The 18339-nt window shown below is 39.8% G+C and overlaps 1 protein-coding gene across 1 annotated transcript; it reads left to right on the top strand.

Moving 5' to 3' along the window:
- The first annotated feature begins 680 nt into the window (after positions 1-680).
- LOC131216896 (uncharacterized) lies at positions 681-16457 on the top strand. The gene is made up of 6 exons (XM_058211504.1): positions 681-956; positions 7416-8420; positions 10796-10969; positions 11159-11298; positions 15962-16072; positions 16165-16457. Exons 1-6 carry the CDS (start codon positions 837-839, stop codon positions 16229-16231), a joined length of 1617 nt encoding a protein of 538 aa, XP_058067487.1. The 5' UTR covers positions 681-836; the 3' UTR covers positions 16232-16457.
- The last annotated feature ends 1882 nt before the right edge of the window (positions 16458-18339 follow it).

The following is an 18339-nucleotide window of genomic DNA, read 5'->3' as shown; positions in this document are numbered from 1 at the left end:
CGGTGCCTTGGCAAGGGATGACCGCGATCCTACTTTGAGTTTGTACGGGTGTTACTGTACTCATTGATTCCTGTGATGTAGTCCATATGAGCTTTAAATCCTTTCCATTTTAAGCCGATCTTAAACGATGTCGTAGAATAAATGAATGGTGTAGATATAACACATACATTACTGGAGATATAACAGATACTCATAAGCAAAATGATGTGGGCGTGCTCAGATAAGTGGGGGAAATTTGAACCGTTTATCTATTGTGGAAGCTCATTTAAGGACATGTGACTAAACTGAGTTGATCCAAAACTCAAGTGGCCAGGCGAGAGGAAAGCCAAGGAAAGAGTTTCTCACCATTAAAACTTGCGGGGATCTACCTTAATATATACATGCCATCCAGACCGTTTATAAGGTCATTGCCACTCAGATGAAGCGTAAACACCAAAAAAATCGCCTGATATGAAATACTGTGGCCATATGAATGTTTCAAACGGTGGCAATTGAATCTACACTGTTTTTATTGTACGGACCACTTGAGTTTTGGATCCATCTCATTTTTAATTGAATATCCTAAAATGACCTACCAAAATGGATGGACGGTGTGGATTTATCACAAACATCATGGTGGGACCCACCTAGCATCCCAGAGCAGAACTCGGTGACAAAAGGCTTTTGGCAGGAAATCCGCGTCCCTCTGTACCAATGCCACGCGTGAAAAGCATGATTCACCACCATTCTCAAAACGGTGCAAAACTAACACGGGATTGAAGCGCGTCCGGACTATTTTTATTCGTTCGTCCTCCATCTTCATTTCCATTTCCACGTTTCTTCCAGACAGTAAAGAGATGGGCTCGAGCAGTAGCCGGATGTCGTCTCGTCCATCGCGTCGGACCCGAGTCAACCGCGGCAGAAGCCGTTTCGCCTCCTTCTTCTGCGCTACCTCTCTTCCTCACAACGATGCTGAGGTAATCCCATATAAGATAAAAGAAAATCCAAAAATAGAAAAAAAAAAAAAAGAATAAAAAGAAAAGAAACCTCAAAACCCTAATTTTTCTTCTTTGATTCTTTAAATTTTTTTTGCTTTTGTAATTTTCGACCGCCGATCCTAATTCCTGATCCGCGGAGGATATTGACCGTCCGATCCAAATGTTCCGGAGCCAGCTTCTTGACTTGTAGGGTTTTGTTCTTCATTTTCCTGCTCTTGGATTTTATTATTATTAGTATTTTGTTTTTGGGAGATTAGGTATGGAATTCTCTTATTTGGGAGTGGGGAAGATTCGAAATTTACGATTTGTTGGTAGCTTAGTCGCGTATGGGATTTGAATGAATTTGGATCGAATGCGTGATCATCGGGTTGTGGATACGTGTGGGAGGAGAAGCCACGAGGGGGCTTCGCTGCTTGCACGCCAACATGTGGTACGTGTGCAAGATCTGAGGCATTCAGCAGGTGGGGCCCGAATGCGTAGTGGATATTTCTAACCAATGTTTTTGTTGTTATTGTTGTTGTTGTGCATGAGTAGCCCACTTGATGGGTTGGTGGGCAAGTCTGATTTTGGCCCAGGGCCATGTTGGTGTTGGGCCGTGGGTGTTGATTGGCTGAGCTCTTGTATGTGTGTGTCATGTTTGCGTGTGTACTGTGAGGTGTCCTTTCGATGTCACTCTCTTTAGCTGTGGAGTTCCTAGAATCGAGGCCATGGTTTGGTGATCCGGAAGATTTATCTGATGGGTATTGGCATGAATAGACCATGCACCAATAATCTCCTTAGTGGGACAATCTAAACCATTTGATCAGTACACAGAAATTAGACGTTTGAAAGAAAAATACAGCAACAGTCCATAAGCAATGGAAAAGATGCTTAAGATTGGATGGTTCGGACATGTGCTGGGGCCCACCTGGACGGTGGAACCGCAAGCCCCACTTGTTGGAATTTAGGGGTTGAGGATGCTATACATATGCTTGACCAAAGATCGGATTCTTCAGTTTGAATGTCTGATGTGTCGCTTACTTGCTCAGCGTTCTGGATAATAGTATTTTATAAAGAAAGAATCATATTGGCTCTATTGGTTGCATGCTTGCTATGTGTGGTGATTCCACCCAGTTTTGCTGCATAGTTGTTTGAATAACTTTTTTACGTAATGGTTCAGAAGCTTATGGTTCTAACTTTCAGGTTATTTGGATGTTAATGTGTATTTGTTGCCTGTATATTTGGGAGTAAGCTTGTACTGACTACCTAATAATGATTATAAAAAAACAGCAGCTCTTTTGATCTTCTTGCTTAGAGTTAGTTCATGCAGGAACTCCCTCCTGGTTTTGTTTTCTGATGCTTAATTTTGATGGGTGCTCTAAGGTAGGCTTGGAACATTCCCAGATAAATGGGGTGTTGAGAAATGATATGGGGGCAGTTGTGATGGCATTCCCGGTGAGCCTTGTGGTGAGGTGGGGTGGGATGAAGTGGTTGCATGCTTTCAGAGGACTGAATACTCGTCTTCTTGCTTTCGGAACCTGATTATGAAAGGAAATGCTTGGTTTGTCTTGTTGTGGGTTCTGGCTGATAGACCAGGCATTTGGAGGCATGCTTCTTGTATCTTAGGGCATTTGGCTCTGTTTTGGAAATTAATTCTGTGAGGCTGTTTCTTGTGTTTGGAAGCATGCAATCAGCTGGAATCCTGAAAACAGTTACGTAAAAAATGGTTGTTTTGTTTGTTTTCTTACGAAAAGCATGTTTGCACTTTCCAGGCTTGTGTTTTCTTCACAACAGTAATCTTTTAAATTATGAAACAGATTTGCAGCCACTCCTCCATTTTCAAGCAAGTCTTACCTTGAAAAATGGTATTTGGGATGACAATGACAAAGTGGATTTTGAAGGGGAAGGGTTTTCGGGGGATGGATTAGAGATGGGGTAATGAAAGAAGCCATGGATTTTAGGTTTTTGGTTAGAAAGGAGAGAAATCAGATGGGGCATTTAGTTTTGTTGACATTTTTTGATGGTGGAGGGAAGCAAGCCTATATTTGCATGAAGCATGAAGCAAACCGAAGTCTCCACAGATTTGGTTGCGGTAATGGTAATGCCTCTATTTTAAAATATTAACAAGTATAAACAGCTAGGAAGCGGGATGGGAACAGGATTCGAAGTGGCAGCAAAACCTAGTTAACAGGATTGTGCAAGCTTGAGTGGCGCAGAAGGGATAAAATGATTCATGGAGATGGGTTAGTTTCTAAATTAATTTACAGTCATAACCTTGAACTCAAGCAAGTGTTGCATTTGCTTCCTGTAAATGTCAAATTAATGCGGACATCAAAGTGTACCAGCGTCGTCGTAGGAGAGCCCCAGGCCCTGGCCAACCCAGCCCACACTTTATTTGGGTGATCACTACATGGGCCTGGCCCATGGGCCACTTTGAAGACCTCATGTGCATAGGATGTGCATCATGAAGGCCCTAGACTGGGAGGATGCACATGGGTTGCATTATTTGGAGTGTCAGGATACTTTTTGAGAGTTTTTGTTGAGATCTGACCATTGGATCGCGTCCGATCACATGATGGCCCACCATGTGATCAAGTCCTTTTTCAGTTTTTTAGTGTCCATTTATGTTTTGTTATTTTTCTGCACATTTTGGTTGGTTTGGATTTCTTAATGGGCCCCTACTTTGCTAGATTTTAAAAACGGGCATGTTGGTCATTTTACTTTTAATGTAAAAACTCTATTTAAGGGGAGAAAATGTCCAACCCTAGGGAAATAAAGAGTACACGTTTGTTTTCTAAAGAGAAGCCTTTCTTTCTTCCATGCGACTTGGAAGAACCCTCCATGAGACTTGGAGCAAGGTGGTAAGATTCCATCTTTTTGTGGGCGTGCGACTCGCTCACGTGTTTATTTTCTGCAAGGTATGGTCCTTCCTTCTCCTTCTACTCCTTTAAAAACACCTCTTTGATCCTATCTAGCCTAAATCCTTCAATCCATTGCGCCCAAAACCTCGACACCCTATGTCCCTGCCTCCCACATAAAACCTACCCTAGACCCTCTCCCAATTTCCTCCCACAACCCTCAATTCTCAAATTACAGATTTATCTCACCCCATATCCCACGTGATCTTCATCTCCTCTAAACATAGTTTATGTGGTGAATGAGTATGGTAAATTCTATGTGTGTATGAATCTGCCCATGAGTATTTTGTTGATATTCTGTGCTAAGGGGTTGTTTGAACAACTTAGACATCCTGCGATTTAATCTTTATATGAATGTGTGCATGTGGGGATGATTTCTAATGAAATGACACGCAGTTTTGCTTGCTGAAATTACTGTTTGGTGAACTGTTCTGCTGAAATTATTGTTTAGTGGGCTTCACTCATAACCTGTATGCTTTGAATTGTCTTTTGAATAATCTTCAGTGAAACATGACATCCACACATGTATCCTACATCACAAATAGATGGGACATTCTAGGCAAGGTTTTCCAAAACCATTACGTAATGGTAACAGTGTGACCTGTCATGTGAAATGGTTGTGTAATGGGCCACCTTGAAAAAAGCGTACTGTAATGGTCTGTTACAGAGGCATGATGGACCGTTTCAGGGCATCGTAACGGCAATTTTCAGAAGAAAAAAACTGAATAGTGAAAAATACCTTTTTCTTTTTTGCTTTTTCTCCTTTCGACTTCTCTGCAAGTGCGTCTCTCCCACTTTCTCTATATCTCTCTCTGCTTTTGGAGAAAGCAAATGAAACATGGCTTCTTTAAGACCATGGTTTTAAAACCAACCAGCTAGACTAAAATTTACAGTCCATTGGTGGATAACTTCCAACCTTTTATGCATGTAAGACATCCAATACATCCAGTAGGTTGGCCCCGTCATGAGGATCACTTTTTCCAAAACTTAGATATATCCACCTATTGAGTGACCCCACGCTTGTATTTTGTTATTTATCTATGGCTAAAAATTAATGTCTATGGTGTGGCCCACCTGATGATAGATATGTATGCATTTTGCACTAGGTGACCATCATTTTGGGGCCTATCTATTGAAATTCACATGCCCGTAACTGGTTTGAAGTTATCTGCTAGGCAGAATGTGGTTTGTAGTCCAGTCAGTTTAACTTGATACCTTCTTCTTTTTTTTTCCCATGTATGTTACTTTGTAGGCATATAATGCTTTATATAGTTGCGGTTAGAAAATTGTACATGTGGCATATATTAACTCCAAATTAACCAATTAAATTATGGACTCGATGTTGCTAAGTCACAATCTCAAAATCAAGTTGTTTGAAGGATCCTAACCATTGATTGTTTTTATGGGGTGTGCCTCAGGCCCATGCAAGAATGCATTGCAAGTGGGCCCAATAGAAAGCTATTGTGGTGGGCCATCTGCCACAAGAAATTAATTAATATCATTGGAACCAATGGCCCACATATCTAACCATTGTTTTGCAGACACTTGTTGTTTGAAAAAGGACCATAGGATAATTTTCATTCTTCATCATCCAATAAATGTCCATCAATCTAATAGTTGGATGATGAAATAAGCATAATTGTTGGCCAATTATAATAGTGGGATGAGTGGGAATAGATTACATGAATTTAAGGCTAATTTGGGGCATCAAGCGGTCTTCCAAATCGGCTCGAAATTGGCAACACTATTCATTCAAATTAATTTTTAAATTTTTTCTTAAAATTTATTGAGGGAAATGATGTCAATTGGTTAGGGATATGCATTAGTCGGATGGGTGTCATAGCTTGCATGAATTTGGGGGCGTTGAGTGACCCCTCAAGCCCATGTGAATACGCACATGGAGGTTCCTATCATTCCATATCCTCAATCCCAACATGATCTCATGATTCCCTGAATCACAATCTTGTCTCCCAAACATGATAAAAGAATATCCTTCTAAAAAATTCTGTTTCCAGCAAAGCCTTTCTTTCCACCCCTTCGGTTTTCCAGACATCCTAACAACCCTTGAGATTATCTAGTTTTTCTTTGGGAGTATTAAGCTCTTTTATTTCAAGAGAGGTGGATGATCTGGCCAATAGACTCACTTTTGAGGATGTGTGACAAAAAGGTCTCTTGTCATTGGCCTCTCAGTGTGTCTGCCTTGATTTTCCTCCTTCCGAATAAAATTTATTGCTCTAAAAAGAAGAAAAAAAAATTATCCTATTATATTAGGTTGGTTGTATTTTTCTTTGAACTTGAGCAAATTTCTCGTGCAATCAACCTTTCATATTGGGTATACATGTCTTGAATTTTAACGAGTTGTAGGCCACATTGCCACTCCTTGTACCCATATCTGCATTCGGGTGTCACAACTTTTGTGAAAAGCATTTGGAGTTGCATTTAGAAGGAATGGTAGGAGTTCGGTGGGAGATGTAAAGATGGGGATGGAAATATTCAATGAATGGATATCTCTAGGCACGCGTTTGTGGATGGGCACAGGAGTGAAGATGTTTCATTCATAGATACTCCAGCCTGATATATATATATATATATATATATATATATATATATATATATATATATATATATATATTGGCATCTATCTTCTCCCAGCATGGGAACAATTGCAAGGCTGTCCATCAAATATTACATATGAAACGTGTGTTTGGTGGGCAATATAAAGATTTTTCAGTTATGTCAATGTGAACTTGCTCGATTTGTTCAATTGACCTTGTAATTCAATCTCACTCTCATACTAACCTTGATACTTTTCCTTCCCCAATATTCTTGTTCATATGAAATTAACATTGTGCTTTTGATATAGAAAAGGAATTGGATCAAGGAATCATCTTCGGTATAATTTTGAAACTGGGATTTTCCATGGAAAAAAATGGTTTTCTTTCAAGCTGTGAAAAAGATCTTGCCTATTCTCTCCCTTTTAAAAGGAAGTTATCAGTTAGTTACTAGGAAACTGTATCAGCTGTTTAGCTTGCAGTAGAAGCATGGTTACTTCAAGTAATTTACTTTACTTTTAATCCTAATCAATATATTTTGGATTCATATGTCAATGTCATATCAGCATCAACTTATGTGGATAAATTTTTGGTTTAATTGCTCAAGGGTTACATACTGATGATCAACCTTTTCATGTAACTCAAGTTGCATTGTGTTATGGGCATAGCTGTTGTTATGAAATAGGTCAATATTTCAGGGGTATTAAAATGTACCTTAGGGTATGCTTTTCTATTTGCAGTCTAGCATTTAAACGTGGTTGAGATAAGAACAGAATCTTCCTGTTCTGTTCTAAACCATGATTTGGGAAAAGGCGTAGCCCAGTTAAAGTGGACTTTCTGTATTCTGCAATGACACAAAGACTAAGTGCATTTAGTACACTTGGGAAGCCCCACCAACTATATTGTGGCGGTGCATCCAAATGCCACCTCATTAGCAAGCTAAAATTTTGGAAGTGTGATTAATAGTTGTTGACGTTCTTTATCTGCAGATGGAAGATCATCTTGCTGAAGTATTGGTTAGTTCTGGTGGAGATCATGGTTCTACTGTTGATGACTACTTCCGGAGATCGGTGAAAGAAGCATCTTCGATCTCCTCTTCAGAAAATGAGTGTTCCAGTTCCACGAGTGGAAATGGAGCTTCAGGTGAAAGCAGCAATGGTACACAACAGGCAATCCCCTTAGAATACGGTTTGGGAAATCTGGATACAATTGATGCTGGGAAAGGCTTGTCTGAAAGTAAGGAATTGGTTCCTTGTCAGGAAGATGCTTGTTATCGTAGAGATGCGGCTTATTTTGAGGGAACTAGTCACATAGCTAGTACTACCAAAGAACTGCAACCTCCTGAATCAGCTGCTGTAAATCCAGATGTTAGATTAGCTTCTGTCAGTGAGGTTGATGTTGCTACAAGTGAGCGCGGTTCGACGATTACAGAGGGGTTCTGCTCAAGCAGTATACCACAACAGGAAGTAGGACAACCGCATGAAGATGGTCCATCATCAGCTGAAAATCATTCAGATGACATGTTGGGTGTCAATAACTCTAGTTCAAATTCAGTTTCTGCTGTTTCAGATTCGTCGGCTTCTTGGCACTCATTTGGAGATGAGTCCGTTCGAGATGCAGCAGCTCCTGGTTTAGGATTCCTCCTGCCTACTATTTCAAGAGATCAGAGAAACGGAAGTGTACTTCATGTTGATGTGGTGAGTATCTCTTCCAATATCTTACCTAGTAGCACTGGGGATATAAGTAGTCGCGACGCAAGACGGAATAGTAGAAGGCTATTTTGGGATGCTTTTTCAAGACGCAGTTCTAGAAGACTTACTGACTCCCCTACTATAGTTTTCTCAACTGAGGATACTGACGATCTGGGATCTCACGACAGATGGCTCCTTGATTTCAGTGGTGAACTTTTTGACAATGGGGTCGGAGATGATTCAGGATTCTTGAACAGTAGAAGACATGGCACATATGAACGACGACGGCAGTCTAGATCCGAGGTGTTTTTTTAACTACTTCTCTTTCTTTAAGATGTGCCCTTTGAAAGTCTTTAATATTTAATATCAATAGCAGGCGAATATCTAGGACATTCAAGGCCATGAGATCTTTTTTGTTTTCTTTGTTTTGTAATGAATACAACGTGAAACCATCTGTGACCAATTTTTCAGTCAGAATTTTGACAATTTGTTTGACACCTCCTTTCTCAAAAACTTAATCATCATCATCATCATTGTCACACCTTATCCCAACCCAACTGATTGGGGTCAGCTACATGCAATGTTTTAAATATTGACGATATCGGCCGATATATCCCACGGTATATCTTGTATCCCACCTGTGTGATACGAAACACACAAGCAGTGCCGATATATCCTACATGTTTGATCGAGTGAGCATTTTCAATTTTCGATCCTTTTTTTTTTTTTTTTTGAAATTACGTTAAATCAGTATCAAATGGTTATAAATCCAATGGTTCTTCATGTTTTGCATGAAAAATCATGGAGTTGGAGCTTTGATTTCGATATCCATTGGATCTTCATGTTCTCCATTTTATTTTATTTTTTGAAATTTTCCTTCAACCAACTATAATTTAAGACTAATTTCGAAGTATTTAGAAGTATTGGATTAAATGATCATCACATACACTCTAATTTCGACAATTGAGTGTAGGTGGTCTGATTTGGGAAAAATTGGAAAAAATTCAAAAATTCCTCAATTTCTCTCAAATTGCTTGCAATGCTGCACTTCAAACATGAAATCAATCATGTATGAGGGTTGATCTACCGATTTGTCAAGTCCTTGTCAATTTTCAGAAAATAAAAATAATTTTTAAGTAAAAATTTATAAAATATTATAAAAATATTTTTTTTTTTCAAAATTTCCCTTCAACTAATTGTTAATTGAGACTAATTTCGTAGTATTTAGGAGCGTTTGATGAAATGATCATTACATATTATGCATTCAATATGGATATAGTTGCATTAGTTTAAGTCAGACAGCGCATAGCTTAAGATCCTATACAAAGGAAACTTATTATGTGCACTTCTTTTTTATGATTTAAAAGTGTGTATTAAGGTCAGTCCCTGAGGTTTCATTGAAAAATTGAATCATTTTCCCAATGTTTCCCAAAAAGTGCGATAAATTACCTGATATAAACGATATATCCTGTGCAATAACCGATACGTATCTGTATCCCAAGGATGCGATACGTAATGCGATACCGATATTTCGAACATTGGCTACATGAATCCTGTTCTACCATTCCAATCTATACTGAGCGTATCCTCAGTTAAACCATAGGTCCTTGGGTCTTTTCTGACCACTCCATCCACGTCCTTTGGGACATGGCCAAACCGTCTAAAGTGTACTTTCCCCTATCTTATTGCTATTGGTGCTGCTCCTAATTTACCTTAAATGCATTCATTACTAAATTTATCCATCCTCACATTGCCACTCATCCATCGTAACATCCTCATTTCAGTTACACTCATCCTATGAGCAATTTGTTATTAACTGCCCAAGATTGTCCCATAAAGCATGTTTGATCTTTTGCAGTTCTTTTTATTTTTCTGCTAAGACATAACAATGTATGTGACCTGATGCACGTGGTTTGAGGGTGATTGTGTGCATCTGCAGTGATTAGTCTTGCCTTAAAAAGGGCGGGAACACCTTGACGTCATTAAAAAAAAAAAAAAAAAAAACACAAAATGTATGCAACATTGGATTTATTTTATTTTATTTTTCATTCTCAGTGGTGTATCATACTTCTTCTCAACCACCATCACCACTACTGCCATCATCGTAGCCTTATCTTTGTTTTTCCAATCTCTCTCTCTCTCTCTCTCTCTCTCTCTCTCACACACACACACACACACACACACACACACACACACACACAATATCTATGGCCCTATCTTTAGTAAACAAGCCATCATGCCACTGTCACCTACTCAAGCCAATCTTAGTTGTCTTCGCTGTCATTGTCATAGCCTCGTCCCCCTTTTGCCAATCATTCCTATCCATCGTCTGCTTGATGAGTATACAAGCCTTCATATCCCCCTCAAAACCTTGGGCCAAATTCTAGCAAGCTTGCATGTAAACATGTATTTAGAAACCACTTCCAGGTAAGAGGAGGCAATGAATTTTGAATTTCTTTGGTTTTTTTTTTTTTTTTCAAAAATGTTTTTCTTGTTTTGGACAATCATAAGATCAATATGGAATCAATTGCATATTTAGAACATTATGTTGGATTTTCGATCTGGTCTGTAATGGCTTACAGATGTAACTTGATTGAGGTAGTCGTTGAGTATTTTCATTTTTCTTCCTTATGCTTTTAATCATGTCCATAAAATTGTGAAAATCTGTTTTCCTGCAGATCTGGGACAGACTTCGTCGTGACCTTGACGAGAATAGTGGGCGTACTGCTTATTGTGCATCTGGGCTCCATCCAGATGGTACGTGCTCGTGCGAGGCATTCTTAGTGGCTGAAGAGTCGGGTACTCGTGCAAGTATTTCACGAATTGTCTTGTTAGCTGAGGCCTTATTTGAGGTAGGTTTTCCCAGTTGAAGATTGTTGTTTTTATTCAATTGTTTGCAGTAGGCACTTTGTTCTTTTAAGTTCATAACCTGTAAAACAAAATTGCCCTTTTTCGCTATTTAAATGTCAACATTATGGTTATGTGAACTTCGTCAAGAAACTTCAGTTTGCTTTTCATCTTTGCAAATGTCTTCTCTATAGGTCTTGGATGAAATTCATCGCCAACCCGTATCACTTTCACTTTCAATGCTGTCAGTGCCAGCGCCAGAGTCTGTTGTCGATTCATTTCCTCTCAAGAGTCACAAAAAGCCCGCTGTACCTGAAAACGGAGATTTGGAACAGTAAGTTTCCTAAAGTACTTTCTTGTAAATTCCCAAAGAGAATTATGGTATAGGATCTGATTTTTATTTTGTTGTTGAATTTGGATATCGTTTTTTTTATCAGCAGTCAGATTCTTTGGTTCTACAACTATTTTGGCTCCCCTGTTTTTGGCCTCTCTTTACAAGCACATTTCTGGAACTTGGAATGCATGCACTCTGGGTAATGATATTATGATATATGTTGAGACCCATGGTTCAACTGATGTGGAAATAGATGGTCCATCCTGCTCATCAGTAGCCATACAGTTTGCCGATGAGCAGGATTCCGAACGTGTGGGACCATGCTTGGTGATCCAAACCACTAATGTGATGACCCCCTATCATGGATGGGGGGTTCCTTGGAAGTCTACCAGATCGAAAATCCAAATCCTTTGATTATCTATTTTCAGTTGCATGTGGATTGCTGCTATATTTTCTCCTTAATTCTCTTTATTTTTAGGCTATTGGTCAAAGAAATATGATCTTACAATCTGAAAGATTTTGAAGGAATCCACTGTCCACAGTAGGGCCCATCAGGTCGATGCTTTTGATCATTGAGATGTGGTCCCACACACACAAAACCCTGCATTTTGGCAGACTGTCGGCTAAGGAATCATTTGCCAACCCCTCAAAATCCATGATTTTGGGGGTTGTTTGGCACCCTGATAATGGTTCAATATTCCGGATTTCAATTGCATGCTCCCTCAAAATCCATGCTGCCAAACAGCACTGAAATTCAAGGATTTCAATTCGAAGCCCCAAATGAGCCCTAATGAGCTGGACCCTATAATTACTCTCAAGTGATATATACTTGTCAGAAATGCTGTATATTTCGAGTAAAGTATAAGCATACTCATGCCTCAGTGGTAGACTCACAAGAGTTTCAACATGAGGTCATGGGTTCGAGTACCCATTGTGGTGAAATCCCACTGTGGGGTAAGTGCATTGTGAGTGCGTGTGTAAAAAAAAAAAAAAATAATAATAATAATAAACTATATCACCAAAAGAAAGCTGTTTCACTGACAGAGTATGTTACACACATGCACATGCTCACACACACACAGTAAATTGATGGTTACAATTTTTTTTTTTCCTTTTGTCATTCATTTGACTTGTTATGCTGTGTCCCGCCTGAGGTCTGAAATGGCCTGACTTCTATGCCAAAATATCTAAATAGTGTCACTCAAATGATGGAAAGCTTAGATCTCACACATTTATCACACTATGGCACATGTGCCCATGTGTGGAAGTGTACGGTTCCCACATGTGTATGGAATTCAAGAGAACGTTTATGTTCAGGTAGTTGCAAGGTGTCCCGTATCCATTACGATACGGCTGTATCGGCCGATACGTAATGGTAACGGCCAACACCGTTACGCGATACAGGGTCGAAACAGGCACCCCCCCAATTCTGTGACCGTAACGCCCGTTATGGGGCCGTTACACCCGTTACGGGCCATAACGGCCGTTACGGTCCTGTAACGGCTGTTACGGGCCTAGAAAATAGGGGGGAAAAAAAAAACAGACCTATTTTTTTTTCTCTGTTCTTCTTCTCCTTCTTCTCCTTCTTCTTCTTCCTCTTCTTCTTCTTCTTGCCCTCCTCTCTCTCTCTCTCTCTCTCTCTGGTTTCCCTCTCTCCCGTCTTTTTCTTTTGAAATCGGAAGTGGAATGACTGGTGTACCACACACCAGTATAGCTGCTGTAGGTACGTGTCATGCTAAGACGAGCGCTGACACTCCTCGAGCTCCAAGTTGTATGAACGGTTCAAAGGAGATCAAAGTTACATGGGCTCCACAGTGATGTATTTATTATATCTACACCATTCATCTATTTTTAAATATCATTTTAGAGCATTAGCCAAAAAAATGAATCATATCCAAAGATCGTCTGGACCACACCAAAAATAGCAGCGGAGATGATGATTTTCACCGTTAAACAATTCGTAGGCTCACCATAATGTTTATTTTCCATCCAATCTGTTCAAAAGGTCAAAAAGACCTGAATGAAGAGGAAAAACAAATTTCATATTGATCCATAAGTTCTGTGATCCCAAAAAGGGTTTCAATGGTAGACGTTCAATCCCCCACTGCTTTTTGCAGTGTGGTCCACTTGATAATTAGATCTGTATTATTTTTCGTGTCAAGCCTTAAGACGAGCTCGTCAAATGAATGGACGGTTTAGATATAACACATACCTCATGATCAGACCCACAGGACTTGCTTACGTCAAATGAATGGACTGTGTACGAGTTACGCAGCACATCGCACAAGTTAATAAAATGTACACGTGCCACATGGGCCCCACCATGATGTATGTATTTTATCCATGTTGTCCATCCATTTTGCCACATCATTTTAGGTTATGATTCAAAAAATTAGTGAGATCCAAATCTTAGGTGGACCACAGCATAGGAAACAGTGGTTATAGAATGCTCACCATTAAAAATTTCTTAGGGTCTACTGTAATGTTTATTTTTCATCTAACCTGTTAATAGGGTCACACTGACGTGGATGAAGGGAAAACACACATGTCAGCTTGATCTAAAACTTTTGTAGCCCTAATAAATTTTTAATGGTAGTCATTTAATTATTGTTGTTTCTTATGGTGCGGTCCATCTAAGCTTTGGATTTGCCTCATTTTTGGGCTCATGCCCTAAAATTATTTGGCAAAATGGATGGACGGTGTGGATATAACACATTCATCACGAGTGGGGTCCAAAAAACTTTGACACTCGTGTGCTACACTTAACAATCCGAGTCCTACCTAATTCGGGCCCTTAAAAAATTGTACACGAGACATGTATTCACATAAAATTTACCAATTAAATTATGGACTGTAATTACTAACTCAAAATGCCAAAATCAAATTGTTTGAATAGTTTTAATTGTTAATTTGTGGACTCTTATTTTTTTTAAATAGGGCCTTTTGATTTTTTTTCATGATTCACTATCCAATAAATGTCCACCAATTCACAAGTGGGATAATGCCAATAAATTGCATGAATTTGAGGCTGATTTGGGGCATGGATTGGTCCTCCAAGTCAGCCCCAAATTGGCAACGCGATCTACCTGAATTTAATTTCATTTTAAAACAAAACTATTGGGAGAAATGATATCAAATTGTTAAGTATATAAATTAGATATTTAGAAAATTAAATATATGAATTTTGTAGTCAAATTCAGGTTATCTGGTTCATAAATTCATCAGATAGTGACACAACTTCTCACCAAAGAGTGGACCGTTACACCACCATAAACATGTTCCAATTTATAAATGAATGCATATTTGGAATGCTTAGAATATTCCGGATTTAATTCATATTTTTTCATATTTTTTTGGCAAAAAATTTTTTTTGCACCGTTACGCCCCCATATTGCCGTTACACCCCCGTATCCGTATCCGTATCGGAGGGCACCGTTACGCCAGCTGATACCGATACGAGATACCTTGGCTAGTTGTGGATGTGAAATTCACGACTAGCTGCATGTGAGACCTACCATAATGTATGTATAGCATGTAACCCATCCAGAAGGATTGACACACCATCAAATTGAATGGCCCAAAGCCAATCATCAGGTGGGTCACACCATAGAAAACAATGGACAACCACCCAAAATCTCCAATTTCATGCAGTGGCTCACCATCATAGTGTCGCTTAAATGATGGAAAGCTTAGATCTCACACATGTATCACACTATGGCACACGTGCCCGTGTGTGGAAGTGTACGGTTCCCACGTGTGTGGAATTAGCAAACCTCACCTTATACATTCAAGAGAATGTTTATGTGCAGCTAGTTGTGGATGTGGAATTCACAACTAGCTGCATGTGAGACCTACCATAATGTATGTATAGCATGTAACCCATCCAGAAGGATTGACACACCATCAAATTGAATGGCCCAAAGCCAATCATCAGGTGGGTCACACCATAGAAAACAATGGACAACCACCCAAAATCTCCAATTTCATGCAGTGGCTCACCTGATGGATGGATCACCTGTGTTTGGGGCATCCCATTTTCATAGTGGCATGACCCCTACTGGATGGGTTGGATGGACCCCATATGAAGCTAGGTGCGTTGAGATTCTCGTCTAATAATAGTTGCATGTGAGATGTATACAAAATGGTCAAGGAAGGAGAGATTTTGCTAAGATGAGAAACAGAGATAACTACAACAGCCTTTAGCCAAATGCAGCATTATGAGTTTTGGCTGCGTGCACACGCACATATGCTGTACCCGTGGCATGTTCATAATCAATCCAAACTGTTCAAATGCTGGACCCCATTTTGATGGGGCGTAATCTAAAAATGTCTGATTGGTGGCCATGGAATGGATGTTTCGAATGAAAAATAGCCAAGCTGTCCAAATTCGGCAAAAGATGTCCATCAGTCCGAGTTTAGGATCGTCGAGTTGTTCCAATTCTTGGTTCTCCCATCCAAAGTAGGGGCCCACAGTTTGTAAGGTTTGATTTAAAGGCACATGCATGCCACGTGGACAGTTGGCTGCGCGCAAATGGGCCGTCGCAGTCTGCAATGGTGTCAATGTTTTTGCCTCTAGGAATAACAGTGTCGAAGTTCTCATTTACTGAGTTTATGTTCATGGTCCAGCTCTCAGCTATATGCTTACCATCAATAATATGCACAGGTGTTACATCTGCCTGGCTGAGTATGACGAAGGAGATAAAATCAGAGTGCTGCCCTGCCGCCATGAGTACCATATGTTATGTGTGGATAAATGGCTGAAAGAGATACACGGGTATCATCATCATCTCCCCACCCTCTTTTTCTTCATGTCTGGATTTGTAAATGACACTGTATGGTTGCCTTACTCTGCTGGTGCTTTTGCAGGGTATGCCCGCTCTGTCGCGGGGATGTTTGTGCGGGAGCTGCTGAGAGCTCTGTCTCAAATGCATGAAATTCCCATTTGTAGAAACTGTATATATATGTAAGTAGCGGCATAGCCTTGCTATTCTGATCTTATCATGTTAAATTTCCTCTTCCTTCGTTTTTGAATTATATTTCTATCAGTATTATGTTTTATCCTCCAATTCCCAAATCTTGTAATTCCACTGTCGGCGCACCTTAAATATCCACACATCATGACCTACATAGAATGATCTAAATTCCCTTCTTTTGAGTAATTGCAGATTGTTATTGACCTTACACAAACTTGAAACCGGGTTTCAGATCATTGTTACAACGATGCAGGCTTCGTAGTTGTTTGATGCTATGATTTGAAGTGGCTGTTAGTTTAGTTATCAACACTTCCAGTTTATGGTGCTTTTGGGCACCCAATTGATATGGATTCCAATAGCTGAAGTCAATAAAGAGGAATGACCCATGTGGGGCTAGCCACCAAACATGGAACATCATTAATAGCTTTGGCCATCATTGGTTTAAAATGGGGCCACACCCACATTGGTTCTTTTCCTGTTCTTTATTGAAATGGTTTATTGCATTTTAGTTCAATTGAACATCCAAACAGACTCTTAGCTCTCTAATCGTGAAATCCAATTTCAGACGGATGTTGCCATCTCCAGTGGTTGCTGATGCACATTGTAGGTGAGTTTGTGTGGTTAGTTACACACTGTATTCAGTATTCGGTCATGATTTGGATTCGGATAGCTGATTATGGTGGGAGAACTGGCCCTCCAAACTACTATGCCTTTGGTATTGAAATCCTGGAACCACGAGTTCCTGGTAGTTCCAGTTCTTGGAATAACAGTGATTTTATTTTTATTTTTTATTTTATTTTTTTCGTTCTTCTTCCTTTATAACTCTGCTCTGGACTTTGGCGTGCCGAGTTGTAGATTATTTTTGTTTGACTGACCTAAAACTATCGAGGATTCGAATGATTTTCACCGTCCATTTTGCAAATCATTGTATAGCTAAAGTCAATATAAGTAGAATTTATACATGGTGTTAGCCCACAAGCAGGTATAGTGGTACGTTATGCTAACAGGCTTATATGTGTGAAAAATCCAATGGTCCTGGCCACAGTGATACAAGAAAAGCTATGATCATTGATCTGGATCATCCATCAGGTGGGTCCTACCTTTGATTGCCCATCCTCTAGGGGAAAAAAAGAGTCACTGTGAGCAAACGATCTTAACTATATTGGCTGGGGGACTGCACAGCATATGTTGATTATACTACAAAAGGCCTGCTCATTGATCTGGACGGTCCATCACTTTGTTCGGATGAATCTGTCCATTAATTGGGTAGGGGAATGGATACTCTATATCATTGGTCTAGAATTCATCAATGGGTCTCACTTTTTGAGTGTCCCTGTTACAAAAATTGCATCGACCGAGTAACCTAACCGCCCATTCATTCGATAGAGAAATGGATGGTCCATAGCTTGCTAGAACAGTTAGATTGTCATCTAGATCATCCATCAAAAATCATTTTGGTCTATCAATCCCAACCATCGGTTCGATGGTCAGGAAATAGATACAGCAGAGATCTACACACCATCAATCATGTCGTTCCATCTTTGGTTGCCCATTCTCTCTTTGGTTGGATGATCAATGGGGGGCAGCTTTTGATTCTCGATCCCTCTGAAAAAAGTACTTAATTTGGTTGTGTTACGAAATGGATTGTATCAAGCAGCGTCCCATTCCCATCATTGATCTGGATCATCCATCTTCTCAACCGAAAAAGCTTTAAGGAATGCACAACGAGATTCCTCAATGGTTGCCATTTTACTATGAGAATGGGGACCTGGGTTAAATGGTCCTGATCCGAACACGGGTTCTGGAACCTCATTGAACAAGCAGCCTAAGGGGTGGGTCTCATTGGATGGACCTTAAGTAGTGAGTGAGAATATATTACTGAACGGTCCTAATCCATCCGGCTATGGCCTAGAAACATTACGGCCAAAGCAAAATTTAGCAACGGTTCACATTCACCGGAAAAAGTTTGATAGATTGGATGGTTAGGATTGAGTGAGCTCAGTCACTGCAGACTGCACCTCTTGGCTGTTTCTGATCCCATCCCATCCGTGGAGTGTAGCAATCTAAT

The sequence above is a fragment of the Magnolia sinica genome, chromosome 10, assembly GCF_029962835.1.
Source record: "Magnolia sinica isolate HGM2019 chromosome 10, MsV1, whole genome shotgun sequence".
Taxonomy (NCBI): domain Eukaryota; kingdom Viridiplantae; phylum Streptophyta; class Magnoliopsida; order Magnoliales; family Magnoliaceae; genus Magnolia; species Magnolia sinica.
Note: the sequence above shows the minus strand (reverse complement) of the source record. Positions and strands in the feature narration are given on the sequence as shown.

Coding starts and splice junctions, on each gene's coding strand:
- LOC131216896 (XM_058211504.1), top strand. CDS start 837: ATGGGCTCGAGCAGTAGCCGGATGTCGTCTCGTCCATCGCGTCGGACC. Junction 957..7,415: donor TTCCTCACAACGATGCTGAG/GTAATCCCATAT, acceptor CTTTATCTGCAG/ATGGAAGATCATCTTGCTGA. Junction 11,299..15,961: donor GAAAACGGAGATTTGGAACA/GTAAGTTTCCTA, acceptor TAATATGCACAG/GTGTTACATCTGCCTGGCTG.